The 27,911-nt window shown below is 46.1% G+C and overlaps 1 protein-coding gene across 1 annotated transcript in view; it reads right to left on the bottom strand.

Moving 5' to 3' along the window:
* ACAP2 (ArfGAP with coiled-coil, ankyrin repeat and PH domains 2) overlaps nucleotides 1–25,257 on the bottom strand; it is a 121,798-nt gene extending 96,541 nt beyond the window's left edge. The window contains exon 1 of the mRNA XM_027848733.1: nucleotides 25,129–25,257. Coding sequence (XP_027704534.1) covers nucleotides 25,129–25,181 — 53 coding nt within the window. The 5' untranslated portion in view covers nucleotides 25,182–25,257. The remainder of the gene's footprint in view (nucleotides 1–25,128) is intronic.
* Between the last annotated feature and the right edge of the window lie 2,654 nt (nucleotides 25,258–27,911).

Raw genomic sequence — 27,911 nt, forward strand, 5'->3', positions numbered from 1 at the left:
CTGGCCCCACACCAACCCGACCACCCCCCAGGCCTCCACAAAAGAAGCCGCTGACACTCCACATGCTCTGCACTACGCAGACTCCCAAGGGATAAGAAAACAACGTCATGGCCAACAACGTGTTTGGTTTATGTCTTTGTAGCTTAGAGTTACTCATCTTAAAACAGCACGGTTACTATCCTTTTCAACACTTTCTTAATCCCATGGACGCTAAGCAAATCATCCCAGCCACATCAGCACCGAAATAAGAAAGGCCAAGTACGGGGTGGGGTGGGGGGCGCCACGGGCGACACGACAACGGACAGACTGCCAGGTCAAGAGAAGCTTGTCCTATTTCTGTACTTAAAAGCCCAGACATTAGCTCCCCAGTCCTGTGGCACTTGTTAAACACATTCTTCTATGTGCCAGGCACCGTGCTAAGCACTGAGGATACAAAGAAAGGCAAAAACAGGTCCCGTCCTCAAGGAACTCATCATCTAATGGATGAGACAACCTGAAAACAATGCCCAAACAAGTTAAGTTGGAAATAATCAGCAGAGAAAAGGTCCTAGAACTAAGGGTGATGGACAAAGGCTCCCCACAGAAGGTGGCATTTGAGCTGAGACCTGCAGGAAGGTGGAGATGAGGAGGGCTGGAACCACAGGGAATGCCTGGAGGCAGAAGGGCCAGTGTCAGCCAACCTCATCTTTTGATTATGGCTGGGGAGGACAAATGAATGGGATCACGTCACCTACATGGCCAGTAGAAGGGACCATTGGTGAAGATCCAAAAAGAAAGCGTCCTCAGGAGGCCTGCAGGAAGCAGCTGGGACAGGGTGGAGTCAGGATGGCCATGGGCCCTGGCGACCACTTGGACAAGAGCTGCTCTGGCCTGGCAGAGGAAGCTCCCCATGCCAATGACATCACAGAGCCGATTCCTCAAGGGCAGACACGACATCTCTCACATTTTTAAGGCGACCCTGCATCTGCCTTGTTCCTGAACAAATTCTGTAAACTGACAGGCATGTCTCCAGCCCAGAGGGAGTGCCTCCGGCCCCGGCCTGAGCGGCCCGAAGGCTCACTCGTCCTCGGCACTTCCTGCGGCGGTTCGGCTTCCTGTTTTTGGAGGGTGAGTGAGTTTCCTAACTGGGGAGACTGAGCGAGGAGTGCGGCCCCGCCCATCACCCCCTCCGTCAATCTCACCTGACGGTCACACCACCAGCGCAGGGCCAGCACCCTGCGGCCTCGAGGCCACATGTGGCCCTTTGCCTGAATCCAAACTTTCCAGAACAAATCCCCTTCATAAAAGGCTTTGTTCTGTTAAACTTGGATTCGGTCAAAAGGCCACAGGTTTCCCACCCCTGCACCAGGTCCTTCACAGGACGGGACGGGTTCAAGCTTTGAAAGATGAGACTCCACACACAGTGACGGCCTGCCTCTGAAGTTCTGGGGAAAAGAGGATGACAAGGTGGGGCTGGGGAGTGGGCACCATTTCCACCTCTCAGCACCAATTAACTCGCTCAGACCTCGGCATCGCCCTCATCCCAGCAAAGCCCCCTGCTGCATAGAGGCCACAGTCCTAAAGCCAAGCCTGGGCCAGAGATTCTCTTGGAAGAAGACCCGCTTCCCCACCTTCCCGCCCTAGCAGGGCAATGAGGGCCAAAGGGAGGAGCCCTGAGTGCCAGTCATAGTCAGTGCTCACACCAGTATCAGGCCCACGCCAGTGCCGTCTGTCCTCTCATACAGGTTTTCCAAACCCTGATAATGGCCTTGGGAAGCGACAGGCGACCAGGATGAATTACTCCCCTTGCTTTCCCCTTCTAATGGAACTGGACACAACACGGTCTCTGCAAAGGCAGCCGAGGGCGCCACTGCACACAAGTGTCAGGTCTGAGGCAGGACAGCACGTGCGTTCCAATCAGCCTTGGACCCTTGCTCGCTGCGAGACCCTGGGCAAGCCCTTTGCCTCTCATTGCTTCAGTTTCCGCAGCTGTAAACTGGGGATCCTAACAGCATCTACCTCCCAGGGCTGTTGGGAGGGTCCAGTGAGATGAAACATGTAAAGCATTAGCACAGGGCAGGCTTCCCCCTCTGGCCCAGAAAGGAGCCCGTGAAACTGCCGGCCATCAGTCTCTGCGCCCGGTGAGGCAGGGAGACAGAGCCGCACCAGAGCGGCCTCTTCTCTCCAGAAACGGGAAGCGGAGTGCAGCATGACCTGACTGTGAGACCAGGCTGGCTTCCTGGGGCCGCTTTTCCTCTATCTGGACGCTCACTAATAAAGAACGGTGACAGGAGGCACACTGCCGCCCACCCTACGGACTCAGGGTCGTGTCCTCCCCACCTCAGAGTGACCTGAAGACTTCTGCTTTCTCCCAAGGCCTCCACCGACTCACTCTTACCATGTGGCTGGCCCATGGTACCTCCCAGATGACATCGTTCACTCCTATTCAACCACTCAACTAGCCTTTACGGCAGAGCCACATGAGAAACAACAAATGCTTGCTGCTATTCATACAGATGCTGGCAGACCATCTTGGGACCTATTTCAAACGCATCAATTTTTCCCATTTCATTACAGCTGTGTTTGTTCAAGTGACTTTGGATAATCAAATGAGCAATATTGTGAATTTCTAAAATTACAAATATATCATGTTCATATCTGAAATGAGGAGAAATTAAAGTGAAAACAGAATAACCTCTGTAAGTAAGAGAGTGAATTGTGCAACACCGGCTAAAAAAGCAGTAACGTCGTTAACGTGACAAAAATCTGCTATCCTCAGTGTCATCACTCCACTTCAGTAAAGGCTCTGTGGTCTGGCCACAGCTGCTAGATTCCGATCATGAAAGAGACCATTGTTGACTCAAGAGATGCAGTCATACCAAAGCTCAACTCTCACATAAAAACACCAAGTCACAAAAAAGGCCGAAAAAAAAGAAAGCAAAAAACAAAATAAAAAAAGCTTGACTATAGAGAGATACTATGGTGATAGGGAGGATCAAGGCATAAACTAAGAAGAGGACAACAGTGTCAGAAAGGCCACATGTGAAGCCTCAAAGAAAAACGCAGTTTGGTTTGAGGCCCAAAAAGAATTCCTGGAAGAGCTTAGAAAGGATTTTTAAAAGCAAATTAGAGAAGCAGAAGAAAAATCTGGAAAAAGAAATGAGAGTAATTCCAAGAGAATCATGAAAAAATAATCAATTGCAAGGGAAAAGATATGCAAAAATTCAGTGAAGGAAATAACTCCCTAAAAAATAGAATTGGCCAAAAGAAAAAGGAAGTACAAAAGATCACTGAAAATAATTCCTTAAAAATTGGAACTGAACAAGTGGAAACTAATGACTTTATGAGATATAAAGATACAATAAAACAAAATCAAAAAAGTAAAAAAAAAAAAAAAAAAGAAAATGTGAAATTTCTCCTTGGAAAAATAATTGACATAGAATTAGATCCAAGAGAGATAATATAAGAATTACTGGGCTAGCTGAAAACCATGATAAAAAAAAAAAAAGAACGAAAGAGAGAACTGTCCTGATATATCAGAACCAGAGGGCAAAGCAGAAATTGAAAGAATCCACACCAATCACCACCTGAAAGAGATCCCAAAATGAAAACTCCCAGGAATGTCATTGCCAAATTCCAGAGCTCACAGATCAAGAAGTACTGCAAGCAACCAAAAAGAAATAATTCAAATATCATGGAACTATAATCAGGATCACAAAAGATTTGGCAGTTTCCACATCAAAGAACTGGAGGGCTTGAAATATGATACACTGGAATGCAAAGGAGTTAGAAAAGCAGAAAACTAGTGGGGAAATTTTGTAGCAAAGTATCTCTGATAAAGGCCTCATTTCTCAAATATATAGAGAACTGAGACAAATTGATAAAAATACGAGTCATTCCCCAATTGATAAATGGCCAAAGAATATGAACAGGAAGCTTTCAGACAAAGAAATCAAAGCTATCTATAGTCACATGAAAAAATACTCTAAATCACTACTGATCAGAGAAATGCAAACTCAAACAACTCTGAGGTACCACCTCACACCCATCAGACTGGCTAATATGACAAAAAAGGAAAATGTTGGATGTTGGAGGGGATGTGGGAAAACTGGGACACTAAGGCAATGGTGGTGGAGTTGTGAACTGATCCAACCATTCTGGGAGAGCAATTTGGAAGCATGTCCAAAGGGCTATAAAACCATGCATACCCTTTGATCCAGCAATACCACTGCTAGATCTGTATCCCAAAGACATCTAAAAAAGGGGAAAGGACCTATTTATTCAAACATATTTAGAGCAGCTCTTTTTGTGGTGGCCAAGAATTAGAAATCAAAGGGATGCCCATCAATTGGGGAATGGCTGAACAAACTGTGATATATGATTGTAATGGACTGTTATTGTGTGGTAAGAAATGATGGGATGATTTCAGAAAAACTTGCAAAGATTTACATGAACTGATACATAGTGAAGTGAACAGAACCAGGAGAATGTTGTAGCCAGTTACAGCAATATTACTGTTCAATGAAGAATTGTAAATGACTTAGCTATTCTCAGCAATGCAATACAATGATCCAAGACAACCCTAAAGGACTCATGATGAAGCAACTATCAGACTCCAGAGAAAGAACTGATACTGACTGAAGACAGACTGAAGCATGCTAGTTTTCACTTTCTTTCATCTTTTTTCTTTTACTCAAGTCTTCTTGTACAAAATGACTAATAAGGAAATGTTTTACATATGTGCACGTGTATAACCTGTATGCGACTGCTTACCCTATCAGGGAGGGTGGAGGAGAGGGAGGGATGGAATTTAGAACTCAAACTTTTAAGTAAAAATGTTTTTTAAAAATTGGAAGAGAGAGAGAGAGAGCGGCAGTCATAGGAAAGCGGCTTCAGTCAAGTCTGAGTGCTGTCATCCCACAAAGAAGAGACAGAACTTGGACACAAAGTGGATTCCCAGGGAGGAAAGCTGTCTCTCATCAGGTGCTTTCACTTCAGTATGAGCCTGCATTTCACAGCTGCATAGCTTACACGGCACCTTGACAGGGGTCACTCCAACGCACACCAACGTCCTCCCATCATCCTTCAGCCCGCACTCCTCAGCTTCCTCCCCCAGATCCGGTCTCCTGCCAGCTCTTGGTGCTGGGGCCTTCACGTCTCCCCTGTATATGCATGGCCTTCTCTCTGCTCACACACGGTGGTGCAGGCCCCCATACCTTAATGTCTGGACACAGCCTTCTGGTTGGTTCCTCTGCCTTGAGTTTTCCCCCATTACAATCCACCCTCTACTGAGCTGCCAAAGCGATTTTCCTAAAACCTCACCCCAAACTCCAATGGTTCCTTGTTACCTCCAGGTTCAAACACAAAACAGCCCTCCTTCTCACCTGTCCAGTTCTACCCTTTCTTTCCCTCCACGTCCTCCAGGACCCAGCTTGCTGTTCCTCACATACGATACTACATTTCCCAACTCCAGGCCCTTTCACTGGTGGCCCTCCCCTCCTCTCCTCTGCTCTGCTCCTCGAAATCCTTCCAATCCCACCTTTTGCAGGAGGCTGTTTCTTGGTCCTTTCCCCCTCCCCGTCCTCTTACTAGGGCCTTCCCTTTGGGGTGACCTCCCAGGTATGCTGTGGCTACTCACTCGTGGCCTCTCCTGAGTTCCTGGAAGGTCACGAGGGTGCTGCTGCCTTTTCTGGCATCCTCAAAGCTTCACACACACTTGGCACATAGTCAGCTCTTAATAAATGCTTGATTGACTGATTGTATCAACAGATGCCAGGAGCACCATTTGCTTTAATGAATGAGCTCTTTTTACACTTAATTTGGCAGATAACATATTATGCAAGCAATCCTCTGTGTCACACATTTGCCAATATATTCTACAAATACACTTCGAGGTTGTAATTTTAATTTGTTTCATGTTATCCGTAGTTAAAATATTTACAGAAAACAAACCCAGCGGTCTGGCCTCTCCATCAACAACACACTTGGGACTTCCAAAGATGGAGCGAGCTGTATTTCTGTTCTTTCATTAACTTTCCTTAAAGTCCCTGATGTTGTCCTTTGTACTGCTTTCAGTGAACCTTTCAGAGGTGTGTTAATCCATTACAAAAGGACATTGATTAAGAAACAAAAAGTTAAGACAAACTGAAATTTAATCATTGAAAATTTCTAACATTTCTCACCAATAGCTCCTCGGTAATGTGTTCATTATGTTTAAGTTGAATATTTTATAAACCAGCCTTCTTACACCGTATCTATCAAAATGAACGATGCTGAGAAACAGAGGCAGCTATACGTGGTACTTTTAACTTTCCCACAAAGGGATTTGACTTTGAATTTACATCCTTTATTTTTTAAGATCAATTTTAAAAATACATTTTGTTTTTTTTTTACATCAACAGAATTTCTCCAAGTAGTCCTCTTTGCTTTCCCAGAGGGCCATCCCACAAAACTAAAATTTTAAAGGAAAAAAAAATCATTAAAACCAACCGATACATCAAAAAAAGCCTGAAAATATGCACACTGTCCCTCACCTCTGGACCTCCTGGATCCGCAAAGGAAGGGGCACGCGGGTCCTCCGTCATTCTGCATCACCTGCTCCTTCCCCTTCCATCGGTCTTGGTGCCATGTTTCCTTTGCTCTGTGTCCTGCTCTCTGCGTCATTCATGTAGAGCTTTCCAGGCACATTCATGGACCACATTTGGCCCAGCCAGTCCCCAAGCCAGGGAAGCAATTTGCTTTCAATTCTTTGCTACCACACAAAGTGCTGTGGGCAAGTCACTAATATTAAAACTAATATAACTCACATTTATATAGCGCCTACTATGTGCCAGGCCTTGTGCTAAGTACTTTACAATCATTATCCTCACAACAAGCCTGGGAAGTAGGTGCTGTTATTATCCCCACTTAACAGATAAAACTGAGGCAAACTGGGGTTATGTGACTCACCCAGTTAGTGAGTGCCTGAGGCCATATTTGAATTCATGTCTTCCTGACTCCAGGTCCAGCACTCTAGCCATTGTGCACCTAGCTGCCCATGAACCTCTTTATGCCTCAGTTTCCTCATTTGTAAAAGCAGGGATAACGGCCCCTACCTCTCAAGGTTTTTGTGAAGATCAAATGAGATACTGTATAAATACTATTGTATTGTTATCGATGACCTCCCTGGAGCAAAAACCGGAGAGTGGAATTGCTAGGGCAAAGGATATAAAGAGTTTAGCCACTTTCCTTGCAAAATTCCAAACTGCTTTCCGTGATCGTTGTGCTGACTCACAGTTCCCCCCACAATGCACTGGTGTGCCTGTCTTCCCACAAGCCCTCCAACACTCGAGCTCTGCCAGTGTGCCGGGTGTGAGGCCAGCACGTCAGCCGTGAGAGTCACTGACTCTGGGGCTGGCTCTCGGTCCTTACATCCGCCATGCTGCCGCTCCAGTTAGAGTGAACGATGAACGAGTATGTTTGGAGAACGCACTTCCAGGCTCATCGATGGCTTAATGAAGCTGATTTCATGTAACGCTCAACACCTCCCTTCAGCCCGCCCAGCTAAGTGCTAGTGCTCTTACTGTCTCCAGTGTAAGGATGAGGAAAAGAAGGCGGAAAAGAAGGCCGAAAGCGGCCGAGTGACTACCCGGGCCCTCATTCGAGGTGGTACTCAAAGCTAGGTCTTTCCAACACTCCATTATATTCCCACCATTACTTGGCATCTCCATTACTTCCTAACTCCCAGTATCTCAGACTTTGTGTGTTCTGATATCTCGATCTCTACCTATAATTTCCTTTGCATGTAGCACACAAATTTTGCCAGGCTTACATTACTGGTGAAATGTGAGCATATGAATAACCTAAGAGAACTGCCGGGCTGGTAACGAAACAGAAAAAAAATAACCAGAAGTGCCTGAGTAGCTCTCACACAGCTGGTGTGTGCCTACACTCCAGAAGCAGACTGCTCTCTGCAGCGCCACTCAAGTGTCTGCACCAAGACCGGCATCACTTGGGCAAAGAGAGGTTGCCTGAGGAGAAGCAAATGACAGAGCCACAGTGGGACGAGAGCCTAATTCGGAGGCTGCATCCCAACTCCTCTACTCACACCTGGTGTGACTCTGGCCAAATCACTCCATCTGTCTCCTCATCTTAGTAAGGAGATTGCACTAAAGCCATCTCAAGGTCCCTTCAAGCTCTAAACCTCTGAGGACATCCTTGACTGGGTTCATCTATTAGCATGCCTTCTCTTTCACGAGCTCCATTTCATCCTTAACTACCACGTACGACTTCACAGCCCTCTGAGAGATCCCCAAAGCCAAGCACACACTCTATCTGGATGACTCATATATCAATTCAGTCCAGTTTTGCCTCTTCTAAGACAGATAACCAAAAGTTTGCTTTATTCATTTATTTATTGTAGTTTCAAACTACATTTCCTGGAATGCTAGGTTTGCAGGAGGTATTATTAGAGGATCTTTGAAAAAAGAAGGGGGTCAGTATAATCACACATTCTCTGTTGCTTAGTGCATACTCTAACATGATTGGATTTGTGGACCATTTAAAAAAAAAAAAGCAAGAAAAACAAACAAACAAAAACCCAGAGCTTCCAAAATGTGAAGACCATGCCATTAAAGTACAAAACTGTGTAACTATTATGGTATATATCTGTGAGAGGATTTTTTTTTTTAAATTGTGGATGTGAAGGGACCTTAGGGAAAGGGCCCCTGACCCTTCCAAAAAGAAAAAGAAAAAAGAAAGTGAAGCACATAGAAGGGAAGGCTGGAAACAGTGGCACACAAGCAAGGAAGCTTGCCACGTGACACTCTGATCCATTCTGTACTTAAAAGGTAAAGCAGGCTGGGCACAACTGTTTGGGGATTTATGTACAATTCTTTTTCTGTTCTACAGATTTAGAAATACTCACTTTATTTGGAGTTTATGTTCAAAATGCTTTCAAAACTTTAAATACAAATGAATTAGACAAAACAACTGACTTCAGTCAACTACCAAGATATGTAAATCCACAAAAATCATCAGTCTTTGTATATTACTAATGAAAGCTAGTAAGAAGAGCTAGAGAAAGGAATTTCATTCAAAATAACTTTTAAAGGGTACACAAAGTAGGAGAGTCCATCTACCAACATGCATAGGTATATGAACGGAACTAAACACTCTTCACAGAAATAAAGGACAAATATAATTAGTTATCTTAATTGTTCATGGTTTGGCTGTGCCAATATAATAACAATGACACTGCCTAAACTAGTTTACAAATTCAGCATCAAATCAAACTGCCATGGGGTTATTTTACTAGCCAAAAGAATAAAATTAATTTAGAGCAACAAAAGGTCAAGTATCTCAAGTAAAGAAACAACAAAGAAGGAGCAACTGGTGGCGCAGTGGATAGAGCACCGGCCCTGAAGTCAGGAGGACCTGAGTTCAAATCCGGCCTCAGACCACTTGACACTTATTAGCTGTGTGACCCTGGGCAAGTCACTTACCCAACTGCCCCCCCCCAAAAAAAGAAAGAAACAACAAAGAAAAGCTGGAATAAAGGGGGCCTAATAGTACCAGATCTAAAATTACATTTTAAATCAATAATCACCAAAACTATTTAGCCAAAACTTAGAGAAATTGGTCAATGCAACACAGTTCAGGTAAACAATACACAGAAACAACTGGGCACAGCAGCAGTTTTCAATTAGCCCCAGGACATCAAACACTAGAAGAAGCTAACTGACCAAAACTGCTGGGAAAACGGAAAAGCAGTCTGGCTGAAGTAAGGCTCAGACCAACATTTCACACCATAAATCACCAGAAGAGCCAAATGGACACAAGACAGCTATAAAAGGCCATATCATACATCAGAGAAGGGAAGGCTCTAAGTTTCTCTGAAAAAGGGAAAAGGATTCTTAGAAAACAACAAGGGATAAAGATGATCATGAAAGATAAAACGGACAATTCTTTTTTTTTTTGCTAGGCAATGGAGTTAACTGATTTGCCCAGGGCCACACAGCTAGTACCTGTTATGTATCTGAGGTCGAATTTGAACTCAGGTCCTCCTGACTCCAGGGCCACTGCTCTAACCACTGTACCACCTAGCTGCCCCTAAAACAGACAATTCTAAATACATAAAACTGAAAAGTTTCTACACACACACACACACACACACACACACACACAATGCAGTGACATTTAGAAGAGAAATTGTGAACTGGAAAAAAATGTTGCCCTAAATTTCTCTGTTAAAGATCAGGTACCCATGACACATAAGGAATTGAGAACACTCAGAGCCTGCCAAGATGACCCCTCTGAAGCAAAGTGTTTCCTAGTTCCCGCACAATGACTCCAAAAAAACCCTGAAGTTCACACCAGGCCAAACAATGACAAAGAAACAATGAGATCTATAGTGACTTCTCCCCCCTCAACGAGCCCAAGAAGTAGGCCAGAAGCCCATGGTAATAAGAAAGGGGACACCCCCTCCCAAGCAAAGCAGATACTGGACACACAGCGGATCCTTCAAGGCCGCGTCACCATGGACAAGGAAGCAGCCAGAACGGAGGTGGGGACCTCGAAAGCCCTGGAGACAGGACGCAGCAGGCAGCAACCAACCCATGTCAACCAGTGTGATGTGTAACACTCACAGCTGAATATCAAAGGCCCAAGAGTTCCAGCATCCCTAACACTCTGCCCTCAGACGCCAGAGAGGGTCCAGAAGATCCGTGGCTCTGAATCTCAAAGATAAAGGGCGGAGGGAGGGTCAGACTTCGGGAGGTAAAGGTCAGGCGAAAGAGCCCAGAGCAAAATCAAAAAGGAATAACTAGCCCACCCAAACACACATCAGGGCAGAGCTTGGCCCTGGGATAAAGGCCCAATTTAGAACTTAAAGCTGGGGAGAAGAAATCAAAGAAAACACTAGTCCATATCAAAAATGACTGCAAACCTAACTGTGTAACAACTGTAAGCAGGACATCAAAGGAAAAATGGATTTTCCATAAGGACTACATGAGTAGCATCCTAGAAGAAATGAAGGAAGACATATAAAAATTAAACAAAGCTCTTGAGGAAAGAACTGGAAAGGAAACAAAGAGCTTAGAACAGAGACGTCAAACACGTGGTCCAACTAAATTAGGATGTCATTGGAAAACAGTTAACAAAATAAATAAAAAAACCAAAATGTGGACAACATGACATTTTGAAAACTAAGTCAATACGTGGCCAGCAGGGATCCTTAAGGAAGAATTTGTGGCCTCCAGAAGAGAGCAGTAAAGCACAACCAAGAAACAGACTTGCTGAAAACTAGACTAGACCACAGAGAAATAGGAATAACTCCATGAGAAAGCAAGAAATATCAAAATAAAAAGACTGAAAAAATGGAAGGAAACAAGATTTTATGACCAAGAGAACAGGTCAAGAAGAGATCATTTAAGAATCACCAGACTCCCTGAAAACCATTAAGGGGGGGGGGGGGCCCTCTGGACACAGTTATCTGAAGAAATCATAAATGAAAACTTCCCAGTTCTATGAGAATGCTAATAATACCAATAGCTAACATTTAGATGAGAGCAAAATGAAAAGAGAAAGGCCTCCTCCAGAAAGGAAAGCCAGGAGGAAAAGGCCCAGGACGATCAAAGTCAAGATCCAGAGTTCTCTTGTCAAAAAATACTTCAGGAATCCAAAAGGAAGAGGTTTAAGTACCAAATGCATCAGGTTTACACAAGACCTGGCAGCTTCTATTTTTAAACAAGAGGAGATCATGGAATACAACATTCTGAAAGGCAGAAGGTGGGATTACAACCAATAATAAACCAACCCTACAAAACAGAGCATAATGCTACCACGGGATAAAATGAAACTTTAATGGAAGAGGCCATTCAAGCATTTCTGCTCAAAAGACCAGCACTAAGTAGGAGCTCTGAAACACAAACATAAGAGTACAAAGAAAGCTAGAAACACAAATCTGCTCTGGCAATTGGAAAGAGCTATATGTTAACATAGAGCTAGCCCCTCAGAGGCCCTCTCTCTTCAGCTCCCATGGATTGAAGCATCCTCTTTAGGCTATGGATTCTCATAACTACTATTCAAGCTGCAATCTCGCTGCTGACCTTCAGTCTCCCATCTCCAACTGCCTTTTTAGACATCTTGAACTGGATGTCCAGTAGACACCTGAAACTCTCCACATGTCCAAACCTGAACTCATTCCCTTTATCCTCAAATTTTCCCCCTTCCAAACTTCTCTACTACTGAAGTGGACAACACCATCTTCCTAGTCCCTCGGGCTCCCAATCCAATGTCATCTTCAATTCCTCACTCTATCGATAAATTCCCATACCCAATGTGCGGCCAAGGCCTGTCGTTTTTAACTTTCTAATACCTCTCACGTGCCCCTTCTGTCCTCTAACGTTGCCGCCACCTTGGTGCAAGCCCTTATCACCTCCCACCTGGATTTAGAGTGAAGGTAAGGGATTCAAGCAGTAGCCTACTGGGAGGTCTGCCTCCAACCTCTCCCCGTTTCAGTCCGTCCTCCACTCAGATGTCAAAGGGATCTTCCCATAGTATAAGATTGACCATCACCCTCCACTCCTACTCGATAAACTCCAGGGGCTCCCCATCATCTCTGGGATCAAACAGAAATCCTGTGTGACATTCCAAGTCCTTCATTAGCCAGCCTCCTCCTTACACCTCACTCCTCTACAAGAACTCTCTCAGCCGGTGACACTGGCCTCCTGGCCGTTCCTTCCACAAGCCCCTCCATCTTGTGGCTCTCAGCATGGAATCCCTCTTCTTCTCTGCCTCCTGGCTCCCAGGGCTTCTTTCACCTCCCAGCTAAAATCTCTCCTACAAGAAGGCTTTCCTAACCCCTCCTCACTGTGCTGCCTCCCCTCTCTTGCTTATTTCCCATTTATCCTGCACATAGCATGTCTGCACGAAATATCTGCAAGCTTTCCTCTCAGACTGTGAGCTTCTAGACAGCAGGGGCTGTATCCCTAGTGCTTAGTACAGTGGTTTGCACATAGCAAGCACTTCACAAATGTTTAATAACTGACCTTGATAATGTCAAAGAGTATTGAAGGAGTTAAATAAGAAAAACAGAGAACTGGGGGGTGGGGTGGTTCTGTTCTATAGGCTTAAAAGGAGGAAGAGAAGAGAAAGTAAAAGAAAGGTGGAAGGAAGGGAGAGAATTGGCTATTTTTTATAACTGGGGTATGTGAGAAGAAGATATGAAAGAACACGAAGGAACAGGTGGGGAAAGGAGGCAACAGATGAACCTTACTTTTATCTAAAATGGACAAAATATAAACACACAACAGATGGACAGCTAGGTCCCAATTAGTGCAAATAGGGAATCAGCACTATTCAAAGTCACATTGTAGGGGGCAGCTAGGTGGCACAGTGGATAGAGCACCGGCCCTGAAGTCAGGAGGACCTGAGTTCAAATCCGGCCTCGGACCAAACACGTGACACTTACTAGCTGTGTGACCCTGGGCAAGTCACTTAACCCCAATTGCCTCACCAAAAAAAAAAAAAAAAAAAAAAAGTGAATACAAAGTCACATTGCAGACTTCCACTGGGCTGAAACCCATGACCATTTTACATAATTAGCCTTGAATAATACCGATTTGAATACATGGAGCCAATCTAGGGGGTGGTTCTTCACACTAACAGCGACTTTACCGTAGAAATACATAAGCTATACAAGGAAACAAGGAGGGATGGGGAGGTAAAGAAAGAAGACAATACCCAGGAGCAAACAGTCGTAAGCAAAACAAACCTCCTGATCCTGAAGGAAAAACCGAAAGGAGGAATGAAAAAGAAATGAAAAGAACGAACAGTAATAATTGATATAGCACTTCCAAGGTTCACAGAGCTCTTCACAAACGTTATCTCATTTAGATTAGGTGCTACAGCACTGTCTAGACTCTTGGACAAGCGGGCAATGGCTGAACGAATTACGGTGTGTGGATGTCACGGGAAGAGAGACAACTCCAGAGAAGCCCGGATAGGACGCACTGTGATGCAGAGAGGAGTGAGCAGAACCAAAAGGCCAATGTTCTCAACAACAGCAACGCTGTCACAAAAAACAACCTGGAAAAACTCGAGGTCCCTGACGTCTCCGGGGAACACGATGAAGTATGTTACTCACCTCCGGACAGAGAGGTGAGGTGATAAACACAATGGGCAGAGACGCGTTTCGGGATACGGCCACTGCGAGGATCTGCGTTATTTTTACCTCCAAGATCACAGGAGTAACAAGCAGATGAGGTCAGATCCACCACGCGTTCTGAAGCAGGAATACAGGACTGCTCTGTAGGCATCGTCTGGCTCTTGCTTAAACTTGAAAATCTTATTCCTGGCTGGATACAACTAAATATCTGTGGATCACTCCTGAATCCTCATTGCTAAAATACATAAATGTGTGTGTATACATACACATACACAAACACATCTTTCTATTATTTATATACATACACACACACACACGTACGTATGCATGTTGTATTTATGACTTATGTAGTATATACACAGGGTGTCCCCAAAGATTCAGTGCAACTTTAAGCTATCAAAGCTTGAAACTAAGAGTCCAGGGAGACCCTGTTTTATATCCCATACATAGAATCTGTTTTTGATAGAGTTCTCAGTAAAATACAGGCTCTCAGCTCCAAAGAAAAGCCATCCTGCAAAGCAGAACAGATGTCCTTTCTTCACGTACTCACTCTGAAACAGCACGGAGGCAGTGATGTCCAAAGGAATTTCGCAACAAGTCAGTTTGTTAAAGGAAGGGGAAGAAAGTTAACTATAGCTCTTTGGAGCTTGGGACACCCGGAGTCAGGACAAGTAAGACGCTGGGAGAAGGGTGAGAGGTTCAGGGCTCCCTGTGCTAACAGCACACCCATTAATTCAGGAGAGGGCTTGGAGAAGCAGACCTCTCTCCCAGGGCTGCCATTCTTCCCTCTTGTCCTCTCAGTCTTTCTGTGGACATTCCTTTCCTATTGCCTCCCATTCTCTCTCACAACTAAGCGGCCATAACGTCAAACCAAGGCACATCCTTCTTATTCCTTACACTGAACAGCTTTATGGCCTCTCTGTTTCCTGCCTTGGGTACAAAGGGCACACAGAGCAAATCTATTCCAACAGCAAAGAGAAGATGGAGGGCAACAATCATTACTATGAACGGGATGAACTCATCCATAAAATAGAAGAGAATATCCAAGAGTAAGTTCTTTACAAGCAGTTCATTTAAAGATAAAGACTCACATAGAATAAAGATAAGGGGCTGAAGTTATATGTCCCAACTGAGCTCAAAAAAGCAGGGGTAGTGGGGCAGCTAGGTGGTACAGTGGTTAGAGCACCAGCCCTGAAGTGAGGTGGACCTGAGTTCAAATCCCACCGTAGACCAAACACTTGACACCTACTAGCTGTGTGACCCTGGGCAAATCACTTAACCCCAATTGCCGGAAAAAAAAAAAAAAGAAAAAAAAAAAGCAGGGGTAGCAATCATGATGTCAGACAACTGCAAAAACGGACCTAAAAAAGATAAATGGAGAAACTACATACAGCTAAAAGGTACCGTAAACAATGAATTAATTTCAATATTTAAAAATATGCACCAAATGACAAAGCATCTAAATGCTCAGAAGGAAAAGCTAAACTAGTTACAGGGAGATTGTAAAACTAAGCTAGTGGGGGGACCTCAAGTCACCACCTTTCAGAGCTAGGAAAAAAAAAAAAACTAACCAAAAAAATAAACAAGAAGGAAGAGAAGGCTATGAATAGAATTTTGGAAAAGTTAGACAGCCTCAGACACTTGACACTTACTAGCTGTGTGACCCTGGGCAAGTCACTTAACTCCAGTTGCCTCACCAAAACAAAAGCAAAAAAAAAAAAAAGTTAGATATAGTACTTTGAGAATTACTGAATGGAATAGAAAGGATACATATTTCTCAGCTGTGCATGACACCTTTACCAAAAAGACCTCACAAACAAATGAAGAAAAGCAGTAAAATTAAACACATGCTTTACTAAATAGAATACAATAAAATTCATATACAATAAAGGGTCAATGAAAAAAAGGTTAAAAATTAACTATACACTAAATAACTTAATTCTAAAGAACTGGTTGATCAAAGAACAAATCATAGAAATATCAGATAATTTCATTAAAGATATAATAAACCAACATTTTGGGGAATGCAGACAAAACAATCTACAGAGGAAACTGTATCTCTAAGCACATCAATCAACAGAAGAAAGAAAAGATCAGTGAATTGGGAATGCAGCTAAAAAAGCTAAAAAACCAATCATAAACAAGGAAATTCTATCAAATATTCAAAGAGCAATTAATTCCAATATTATACATACTCTTTGCAAAGATAGCCAAAGAAGAGATCCTACCAAATTCCTTCTATGACACAATTATGGTCAATAATCTACTGGAAGAGCCAAACCAAAAAAAGGAAATTATAGACCAATATCCCTAATCGATATCAAGGCTGATGTTTTATTTTAAAATCTGCAAAAAAATCTGCAGCAACATATCACAAAGATGAAACATTATGACCAGTTTGGATTTCTACCAGGAATTCAGAATTAGTTTAATATTAGGAAAACTATAAATATAATTGGCCCATAACAAGAACCAAAATCATATGATTACCTCAATAGAGACAGAATACATAAAAATAACATGATAAACACAGAGCCAGCATTCCACATAATGGGGGTAAACTTGAGAACCATCAGCCCCAAAGCACAGTAATGACGTTCACCGTCATCACTACAATTTAACATAGTGCTAGAAATGCTAGTTACAGAAGTAAAAGGAAAGCACAGAGAAGAAATAAAATGAACTCTTTTTGCAGATGATACAGTATGTGTTTAAAAGAACCCCAGAGAATCAACTCAAAAAATAACTGAAACAATAACTTTAGCAAAGTTGCAGAATATGAAATAAATACACATAAATCATCAACATTTTGGTATAATACCAATAAAACAGGAAAACAGGAAAAGGCAGAAAGAGAAATTCTATGTATAAAATAATTCAGTCTACACACAATATACACACAGAAACTATATAAATACAACTACAAAACACTTTACAGAAATAAAGACAGATCTAAATAATTGGAAATATCCATTGCTCATAAGTATGCCTAACCAATATAATAAAAATGACCATTACTATCTGAATTAATTTACTTATTCAGTACCACACCAATCAAACTTCCAAAGGATTACTTTATAGAAAAAAATTTTTTTAATTTATCTGGAGAAACAAAAAGGAAATAATGAAAAAAAAAATGGGAAGGAAGGAGGCTAGTAGTACCAGATCTAGAATTCTACTACAAAGCAGAAATAATAAAAAAACCAATTTGATTCTGTTTAAAAACCAGAGAGGCAATTGATCAGTGGAACAGAGTAGGTACCCAGAAGAGAGACTGGACAGCAGTGTGGTGGAAAATTAGATTTAAAGCAACATCTTACACTATACACCAAGATTAGCTCCAAATGTACATAAGATCTACATATAAAAGGTCGCATTATGAACAAATTAGAAGAACAGGAAATTACTTGCTGATCTATGAATAGGAGAGAGGTTAAAAACCAAAGAAGGGAGAGAGAAGATCACAGAAGAAAAAAATGGCCAATTTTTATTACATTAAATTTTAAAAGTTTTTGCAAACAAATTGAATGCAGCTAGGATTTGTTCTGTGAAGTTTGGATTCAGTCAAAGGGCCACATTTGAGGACCTAGACCCCTGCCCTAGATGAACAGGAATATTTACAGCAGGTTTATCTTTTTTTTTTTTGTGGGGGCAAAGAACTGAAAACTAAGGTGATGGCCATCAATTGGGAAACAGCTGGTCAAATTCTGGCTCATGAATAGAATGGAATATTACTGAATTGTAATAAATGAAGAGACAATTTCAGAGGACCTTGGGAAGACTTACATGAATTGATATAGAGTGAAGTAAAGAGCACCAGAGAATAGCTGATACTATAACATTCTATTACTTATAGAACAGTCAAGTCAGTATAGCAAATGCCTTTCAGACATCTTGAACTGGATGTCTAATAGACATCTTAAACACAACACATCCAAAGGAACTCCCCTCCTGCTTTCCCTATTGTAGTAGAGGGCACCATCCTCCTCCCCGTCCCTCAGGCTTGCAACCAGAGACATCCCGCACTCCTCCCTAGATCTGCCCCCCCAACCCCAGCAGATTGCCAAGGCATCACTTCTGATTTGTCCTCTTCTCTCCTCTGACGTTGCATGTCCGCATCACCTCAAGCCTGGATCACTGCAATAACCTACTGAGGGGCCGGTCTGCCTGCCTCAAGCCTCTCTCTACTCCAGTCCATCCTCCGTTCAGCCACTGAGCCTAAGCCTTACCACATCACATATACTCCTACTCAAAAAAGTCCTGTGGTTCCGTATTGCCCCCAGGATCTCAATGTTCATCACCACCGGGTAAAATGCCAACAGCAACAATAAAAGATCTTACGATTCGGAGCTGAAAGGAGGCCAGAGAAGCCTCACGCACAGTTAAGAAGCCAAACAAGGATTGGAATTCAAGCCCTCTGCCACCAAAGCCAGCCGTCTCCACAGCATTACACTATCACCAACATCAACTCAAGCCTGCTTGACCTGCTGGGAAGCCTCCCCAGCCTGTTCTGTTCTCTGACATCGCCTCGCCACCACCCAAGAACTGGCGTTCCAGGTCTCACCACCAAGCCCTGCTTTCCTCCCTGGGAAGAGCTCCCCAAGCTTCTAGGTCCCATGGTTTGCTCAAATCAAAGGGTTTCAAGATCACATTATTATTTTGAATCAATGGGAAATCAGACCTGAAAAATTCTGAAGTTAGAGACTGTTTCACAAAGGGTTCCATGAGACCCAAGGGGGCTGATCTTTACTAACCAGATGATGCCAAGCTTCCAAAAGAAATAACAGAAATCACACTGGGCTTTAGAGGTTGGGGAAGAATTCAACAGGTAAGGAGGGAGGAAAAAATCATCCTTTGGTTAAAGAAGAAGAAAAGCACATTTAAGGGACAGAGGAGAATGGTGAAAACATAAAAACTTGGTGAAAACATCAAGTCCCTGGAGTAGAATAATATGAAGGGGCCCAAAAGACAAGATGGCGCCCAACTGTGAAGGGCCCAAACTACAGACTGGACATTGAGGAGAAGGCTGTTGGATCCTGGAGTGGAAGCATGACATCATCAAGCTCTGCACAAGATAAGCCTGGCAGTTTTTTCAGACAAAGAAATCAAAGCTATCTATAGTCACGTGAAAAAATACTCTAAATCACTACTGATAGAGAAATGCAAACTAAAACAACTCTGAGGTACCACCTCACACCCATCAGACTGGCTAATATGACAAAAAAGGAAAATGTTGGATGTTGGAGGGGATGTGGGAAAACTGGGACACTAAGGCAATGGTGGTGGAGTTGTGAACTGATCCAGCCACTCTGGGAGAGCAATTTGGAAGCATGTCCAAAGGGCTATAAAACCATGCAAACCCTTTGATCCAGCAATACCACTGCTAGATCTGTATCCCAAAGACATCTAAAAAATGGGAAAGGACCTATTTATTCAAACATATTTAGAGCAGCTCTTTTTGTGGTGGCCAAGAATTAGAAATCAAAGGGATGCCCATCAACTGGGGAATGGCTGAACAAATTGTGATATATGATTGTAATGGACTGTTATTGTGTGGTAAGAAATGATGGGATGATTTCAGAAAAACTTGCAAAGATTTACATGAACTGATACATAGTGAAGTGAACAGAACCAGGAGAATGTTGTAGCCAGTTACAGCAATATTACTGTTCAATGAAGAATTGTAAATGACTTAGCTATTCTCAGCAATGCAATACAATGATCCAAGACAACCCTAAAGGACTCATGATGAAGCGACTATCAGACTCCAGAGAAAGAACTGATACGGACTGAAGACAGACTGAAACAGGCTATCTTTCACTTTCTTTTTTTTTTCCAAGTCTTCTTGTACAAAATGACTAATATAGGGGCAGTGAAGTGGCACAGCAGATAGAGCTCCAGAATCAGGAGGACCTGAGTTCAAATCCAGCCTCAGACACTTGACACTTACTAGCTGTGTGACCCTGGGCAAGTCACAATCCTGACTGCCTCACCAAAAAAAAAAAAAAAAAAAAGAAAAGAAAATGACTAATATGGAAATGCTTTACATAACTGCACATGTATAACGTATATCTGAGTGCTTATCGTCTCAGGGACGGAGGAGGAGAGAGAGAGGGAAGCGTAGAATTCAGAACTCAAAACTTTAAATAAAAATGTTGAACAAAAAAAAAAAAAAAAAAAGATAAGCCTGGGCAGGGAGAGAGCAGAGGTCAAAGGCTGTCACAAAAGCCAAGGTTGGTGGCCCATAGAGGGGCTAGAGAAGAGGGGACAGATGGGATGGACAGAATGGGAGCCAGGAAGGGAATGCCAGAACTATGGCTGCTTGAAGTTCACTCTCCGCAGCTACCATAATGCTCTCATGCTGACGCACTGGGAAGAGTCCAGAAACATGTGAAAGGCTATACCCTGAGAGTCAGAGCGGAAGGAAGCCCCCAGTGGGCCACTCCAGGAATCTGGCCTTGGCCTTGAATAGTTTAACATTCTGATCAATAACTTAGAAAAAGCCACAGAGTGTATTCTTTTTTTTCAGCGAGGCAATCGGGGTTAAGTGATTTGCCCAAGGTCACACGGCTAATACGTGTCAAGTTTCTGGTCTGAGGCCACATTTGAACTCAGGTCCTCCTGACTTCAGGGCCAGTGTTCTATCCACTGCACCACCTAGCTGCCCCTACAGAGTGCATTCTTATCAAGTTTGTGGGCAACCCAAAGCTGGGAGAAAAAAGAAAGTCACAGAATGCAGAGGCAAGGTCTAAAAAGGGTAGAAAAAGCCAACTGTATTCATACAAGAGCTCACACTTGAGTCTCAGAGGCATAAATGGAGAGACAGATGATCAGATGGTCCCGAAAAAGCTGAGGTGGGGAGGGGACTCAACGAAGGGAAGCTGTGATTACCAAGTCGGCCCCCTCCCCCCAGCCCCCTAGCCTGCTGAGGCCGCACCTCAGGGAGGCCACTCAGGGAAAGGCAACCAAGGTGATGGGGAAGGGGGAATGGAGGGCTGCAGAAGAGGAGACCCAGCTGCCATCTTTAACTACTGGAAAGGCGGCCATCAGCCACGCTCTGCTTGGCCATGAGAGGAATGTTACAGGGGGGCAGATGCAGACTCCAGACCAAAGGAAACTCCTTACTCATGGTTCTCTCTCTGCCCCAGGGAAGGTGGCAGCCTTCAGAGGAGGCAGAGGGGTCACCTCCACGGGAGATCTGCAAGGAAAGACTGAAGGAGAAAGACTCATCAGATGAGTTGGAAAGGCGATTCCTGATCAAGTCTGGGTGGGCCAGCGGCCTCAGCAGTCCCGTCCAGTCATATTCTCACCTTTCTCTGAGGTTCTTCCTTCCTCACTACAATAAAGCACACAGTCCTTTCCCTGTGTCTATTTTATTTTTATCTATAGTCTCTCCATTGGGAAACCCCACCCCCCCACCCCTTCCCTTGCATGATCTTCACATCTCTCAGGCGGATCTCATTTCTCTCACTGCCTACATGGTATTTCCAGGTATCTGACTTCTGTATGGTCAAAACAGAACTTAGAGCATCTAAGACAGGCTCTTTAAGCGGAAAGAAATTCATTAAGTTAAGAGCTGACTAGAAAAACATGGAAAGATTAATGTAAACTGATACCACATGAAGTGAGTAGAACCAGGAAAGCAATGTATACAGGTCTCTGGGCATTCTTCCATCTTCCCTTCTCCACTGAAGCTGAGGCTCTTTAGGAATCAATCAACAAATATTGATGAAGTGCCTACTATGTGCCAGGTACTGAGGAATCAGAAGATAAAAAAGGAAACAAGTCTGGCTCTCAGGGACCCTCAGCCCCGAGTCAAACAATAGCCTATCAGCAGCCCTCAGAGTCAGGCTCCCCTCTTACATCACTTCGGGGCGCATCCACCACACACCCCCTCCCCATCTTTCTCTCTAGGGCTCTCAGTTTCAGAGCAGGTGCCGACCTGCCTGACTAGCAGATATTTCCTCACCAGGAGCTTCCCCGATCCCCTCTCACCCAGGGGAGTGGCATGAGGAAAAGGATTTCAAGTGCACACTGTGTATTAAGGACAGAAAACTTTCCAACCAGTAAGTTCAGCTTTTAGTTTCCAAAGGCAGACGTGCCTGACAAATAAAAGAGACTTGCCATTTGCATAAAGTATTTGTAAACTTTGAAAGCTCCATCGCAAATACAAAAACCCAGCCCTAAACAGGTGAAATCTTCTCCAACAAATCCTGGGCAAAAGTCCATTCTCCCTCATGGGAAAAATATGAAAACCTAATTTTGTAGATATTTTTTAAGCTGGAGGCTAAGACATTTACACTAATTTTATAAACTTTAAAAAATGCTTTAAATGAACTGAAAGCACACATTCATACAACTAAAATGTCCCCATTAAATTTTAAAAGATGTTTGACAGTAACTTAAATTAACCATTAATTTGATTCAAGTTAACAGGACTACACTGTTGCAATCGTGGCCTGTTATCAGCATCTACTTCTTCCCTGTGAAAAATTCCCTTCTTTCCCCTGCTTCTTAGGGAAGTGCCCTTTTCCCCTCACCATGAAAGGCAGTGGGCTGGAATTTGGAAGGAGGACGACCTGCTGGGATTCTGGCCTGGCCACTTGCTTCCAGTGTGACCTCAGGCAAGTCACTTTCCTGCGCCTCAGTTTCCACACCAGTAAAGTAGGAAGGAGCGTAGTCTGGAAGCTCTAAAGCTCAGGCTCACTTTAAACAGTGGCCAATATATCTCTCACAGGCTTGCCATGTCTTAGCACTGAGACAGCGAGGAGATCTCCATGCCAGAAAGGCAGGTCCTGATCTCCCAGATTTCTTCTAGCTCCTGGACAAGGCACTGATTCAGCCTCAGTTTTCTCAAGTGTTGAATGGGATAATAATGTTTCCTTGACCCGCCCGACTCCTGGGGTTGTCATACACTTTCGAGCCCTATAGAAACCTGCACTGCTATGGCTACGAAGCTGGGCTATCCTGCCAAATAGATGTCGGGAGGCCTGTGTCAACACAAGGTATGAAAATAAACCTCCTCTTCACCAACGTTTCTCCTCGGCCCTCTTAAGTCTGTCCAACGAGTGACATTTTAGCACTTTCCAGGAATAAGAAGAGTTTTGCTCTTTCGCCTGGCCCTGTTAGTTGCCCATTTACAATGGCAGTAAGTTCTGGAAGCCCCGTCCTATGCCAATGATTATTTCCGATCGATAACAGTCTGCTTAAAGCAGTGACAGACCCTCAGGACGATGTCCGTTCCCAACAGGTCAGTCACAAACGATGCCCATTTGAGTCTGTCCAGAGAGCAATGGGCCATACAATCCAATCACTAAGTCTATTTTTTCCTGCTCCTACACGCTATAGACCTTCCAATGGTTTCCTCTATTACCACCAAGTCCAAAAGTCTCACATGACCTCTGCCTGACACCGGCGGCTGGGGTTTTTTTCATATTATCCAAGTTGATCTCAAAAATTAAAGGGTGGAACAAATTCAGCACAAGCTCATCTTACAAAGGGAAATCAGCTTCCACTTTTTTCCTAAGTAAACTGCTGAGTCACAGCAATTCGAACTTCCAAAGCCTGACGTGGAGTTGCCATAAGAAGTTACCATTTCAAAGACGGTACCAGCAGGAAGCACAACTCCAGGGACCCAGGGAAAAACAGCAAACACTCAGTCATGGCCCCAAAGCCTGTTTCCCACCTCTTCACACAATTAAGTCCCCAAAAGGTCAAGGGTTAAGTGCAGCATTTTTAAAATACGATTTCCCACGTTTGAATTCTTGAGTGTGAAAGGTTTTCCTCCATTTTCCGCAAGGAGGAGCGCAAATCCAAGGAGCAGCAACAGGGACCAGAAGAGTTTGTCCCCTTGGGCTTACTTGTGATCCAGGCCCTCCACCCCCCACCCATCAATCCCCAGCAAAGGAGGAGAGAAAAGCCACTCCGGGACACACTGGTCCAGACCTAGGGCTGCCAGGCTGCTGGGGGCTCCTCCTCCCTATAAGGAAATTTTGGGGCCGATGCCCAGGGCTGTCCTAGCCGGCCAGAAGCTGACTGTGAGGCTGCCTCCGAGAGATTAAGTGATGCCTACCTTAAAAAGCTACCCCTAGGCGGTGTCTAAGGGGTGACCCCAACCCTAAAGAGAGATGCCTAAGTGAGGTCTAAGGGGTGACCCCAACCCTAAAGTGCTACGCCTAGGTGGTGTCTAAGAGGCGATCCCAACCCTAAAGAGAGATGCCGAGGCAGCTAGGTGGTGCCGTGGATAGAGCACCGGCCCTGGAGTCAAGAGGACCTGAGTTCAAATCTGGTTTCAGACTAGTCATTTGATACTTATTAGCTGTGTGACCCTAGACAAGTCACTTAACCCCAAGTGCCTCCCCAAAAAAAAAGAGAGATGCCTAAGTGAGGTCTAAGAGTGACCCCAACCCTGAAGTGCTACGCCTAGGCAGCGTCTAAAGGGTTTAGTTACTGCCCCCCGCCAAAGGCAGCCACCAGGGCAAGGGAGGTGGGTGGCAGTTTTCCTTCCTGGGGCTCCCCGGCCCGGCCCCCCACCAAATCCCCGGGGGTCTCCCTTTCCTTCTGCCCTGCCCCGATGCCCGCACTTTGCAGGGCCCTGAAGGGCACACCAAAAAGGAAGTGCTGAGCTTCCCATGGACAGGGGGATGTCAGAGCAAAAACACCCCCTGGGGCCCGGGAGGCAAGAAGGGAGGGTCCGGGGCCTCTCCTTGGAGGCTCCCTTCCCCAGCGATGCCAAGGGGCCCCTCCAAGGGCTGCCTCAGTTTACTCCCCTGAAAAACCACGCGTGGCCTTCCCAGATCCGCTGGGACCCTTGGGATCCAAGATCCCACGAAACTGAGCCCCTTCCGCCCCCCTCCTCCAGGCCCCCTTACGGCGCAGGCGCGGGGGGAGGGGCGCCTGACAGCAGCAGCGGCCCCGCCCCCTCCCCCCTCCCCCCTCCCGTTTGGCGGCGGCCCCCTCCCCCTCCTCTCTGTAAGGCCCCCCCCCGGGGGTGGGGGTCTCACCGGAAGCGAGGCGAGTCCTTGAGACACTCCTCGAAGTCCACCGTCACCTTCATGCTGCCTTGGCCGGGCGCGGGCCTGACGAGCGGAGGGACGGACACGGACACGGGCCGGGGCGGAGGCTGAAGCAGAGGGAGCCGGGCCCGGGCGGAGGCGGGGGCGGGGGCGGGGCCACGGGGAAGACGCGCCGGCGCGAGGCGGGGCGGGGGCGGGGCCTGGGCCTGCCCCTGCGCGGGGCAGCGGCGGCCCCGACGGGCAGGCGGAGCCTGCCAGCCGGCCAATGAGAGGAGCCAGTGACCGGGCCCGCCCGAGGACGCTATGGCAACGCCCGTGAGCGACGGCGCCCAGCCGGAGACCCCGCCCCCTCCCCCGACGAAAGCGGGCCAATCGCAGCGCGACGCCGAGGAAAAGCGGACCAATCGCAGCGCGAGCCCTAGGGCGGTGGGCCTGCGGCCCGTCGCGGCTGAGCGGGAGGCTGTAGGTTCCCGGGTAAGGAACTCACGTGATTCCTCCCCTAGCTCATGCCTCCTCTCCCGGCCCGCAGTGACGAAAACCTTGGGAGGATCAGGCTTTTTTTTTTTTAATCTCCTTAAAGGGCGGGAGCAGAAAGGTGACATTCTAGAGCAGCCCACGTGGCACAGGGCTGACCCCTGCAGTTGAGTCAGACGCTAGATTCCAATCTTGCGCCCCGCCCCCCCAGCCTGCTCGGTGATGACGTCAGCGGAAGTGTTTCTGCGTGAGCGATAAACATGCAGTCCCCACGTGAGCGTCAGGGAAATGAGCTAGCCAATGAACGCACAGCTTGAACAGGAAGTTGGCCATACAATCACCTAGCTCGCGACTCTGGGCTCATTAACATAAAATTAGCATTGCGGTGTCCTCCCCCTTAGAGGGTGAACGAGAGGCACCCTGGGAAATCACATGGGCCTTGGGGCCTTGGGGCCTTTGTGGCCTTTCCGGAGTCGTGGCTCGCGGCGTCTTTCCGTCTGCCGCCCCCGGCTCTCTTGCTCAGGCCAGGCTGCTGCCTCCCCCAGGGAACGAGAGCCGCCTTCGCTGGGTGCGCAGGCAGCCCGAGCCGGAGTTCTTCGGCGAAGACGCTGGGACCCTGCCCCGACCCCACGGGTGCCGCCTCTGCCCCGCCCCTTCATCCCAGCGGGGGGGGGCACCGGGACCCACCCCCTTCCCCACGCCCCGCCCCTCCATCCCAAATAAGGCCCGGAAGCTCCCCCAACACACACACACTCCAGCCTCACCCCAGGGGCTCCGCCCGTGCCCCGCCCGTGCCCCGCCCATGCCCCGCCCATCCAGGGAAGCCACCTCCTCCCGCCAGCTCCTCCCTGCCCCGAGTCTGGGTGTCCTGTGCTTTCAGCAACGGGGCAGGCCCCTGCCATACCGCGGGACTCCCCGCTGAGCGGCCTCTTGCAGAATTGGAGGAAATTTGGCCTCCAGGATCTGAAAAAGCAGCGGCTTAAGTTCTCCTGGAACGTGGCCTGGCCTCAGTACAGCCTGGAGGGCCAAGAAACGTGGCCCCTTTTTGACTGCCTCCACCCTAGCACCATTTTACAGCCAAGGGAGATGAATGGAAGTCCTCTATGTGCAGGCATTCAAGGCTCTGTCCTAGGACCCCACTCTGTGTGGGCCATGCAGAACGCTTCTGACAACAGTTAAACCAAAAAAAGGAGGGGGGAAAGAACCAGACCTTCCAGGTGATCCTCTGGGGTCTGCTGCTAGGGCCCAGGCACCATCTTCCACCTCCAGGAGCAGTCCTAATTAGAGCCCCCCACAAGACTCTCTCCCACATCCATTACCTCCTCTTCTTCACTTTGCTCCATCTTCCACCACCTCCAGCAGTCCTGATCAGAGCCCCCTACAGGACCGTCCTCCATATTCACCACCTCCTCCCTCTCTCTGGTCCCTAGAACCCCCTATCCTTAGCCCCTCAAATACAAGGAGCAGGACCCTTCTCCTTCCCCAGTCCCAACTCCTTGAATCAACACCTGCCCCCGTGAAAATCTGCTTTTTGAGAGAGGTGGTCGAGGGACAGGGAGGAATCATGAGAATCCATGCTCCTTTTTCCATGGCCGATATCTCTCAGATTGAAGAAAATCTTGGCCGTTACTCTGGGGACACCACCAAGTTCATTGAGGGCTTTCAGATCCTAGCCCTCCAACTTGACCTAATGTGGAGGGACGTTAATTTCATTATTTCCTCTTGTTGCACAGTGGAAGAGAAAAATAGGATTTGGGATCTGGCTCAAGAATGCGGGGATGACATGGCCAAGAATACCCCAAAGGTAGATACCCTGCAGGAGCAATAGCAGTCCCAGTGTCTGACCCTGGTTGGGATTATCAGAAGGGCAACCCTGACTGGGAAAAGAGAGACCATATGCTGACCTGCCTCATCAGTGGCATGAAACGTGATAAGAAACAGGAAAACTTTGAGAGACTTGAAGAGATCACCCAGGCATCCCATGAGAACCCCACGCTCTTTCAGAGCAGGCTGGCGGAGGCGATCCAGAAGCATACCAACTTGGATCCCACTTCCCCTGTGGGCACCCTCAACCTTAGCCTATATTTTATTCACCAGTCCACCCCAGATATTTGAAGGAAGCTACAGAAGCTAGACGTGGGCGCCCACGTTCCTCAGGCCCAGCTCTCAGGCATGGCTTTCAAAGTATTTAACAATAGGGAGCAAGCCGCCGAGAAGGAACATGCCCGCTGGGCCAGAAGCAGGCTCAGCTTCTGGCCAGCATCCTGAAGGATCGAGATCACAAGGAGGGTTTGTGC

This window comes from Vombatus ursinus, unplaced genomic scaffold (assembly GCF_900497805.2).
Source record: "Vombatus ursinus unplaced genomic scaffold, bare-nosed wombat genome assembly UNPS02006874.1, whole genome shotgun sequence".
In the NCBI taxonomy this organism is placed as follows: domain Eukaryota; kingdom Metazoa; phylum Chordata; class Mammalia; order Diprotodontia; family Vombatidae; genus Vombatus; species Vombatus ursinus.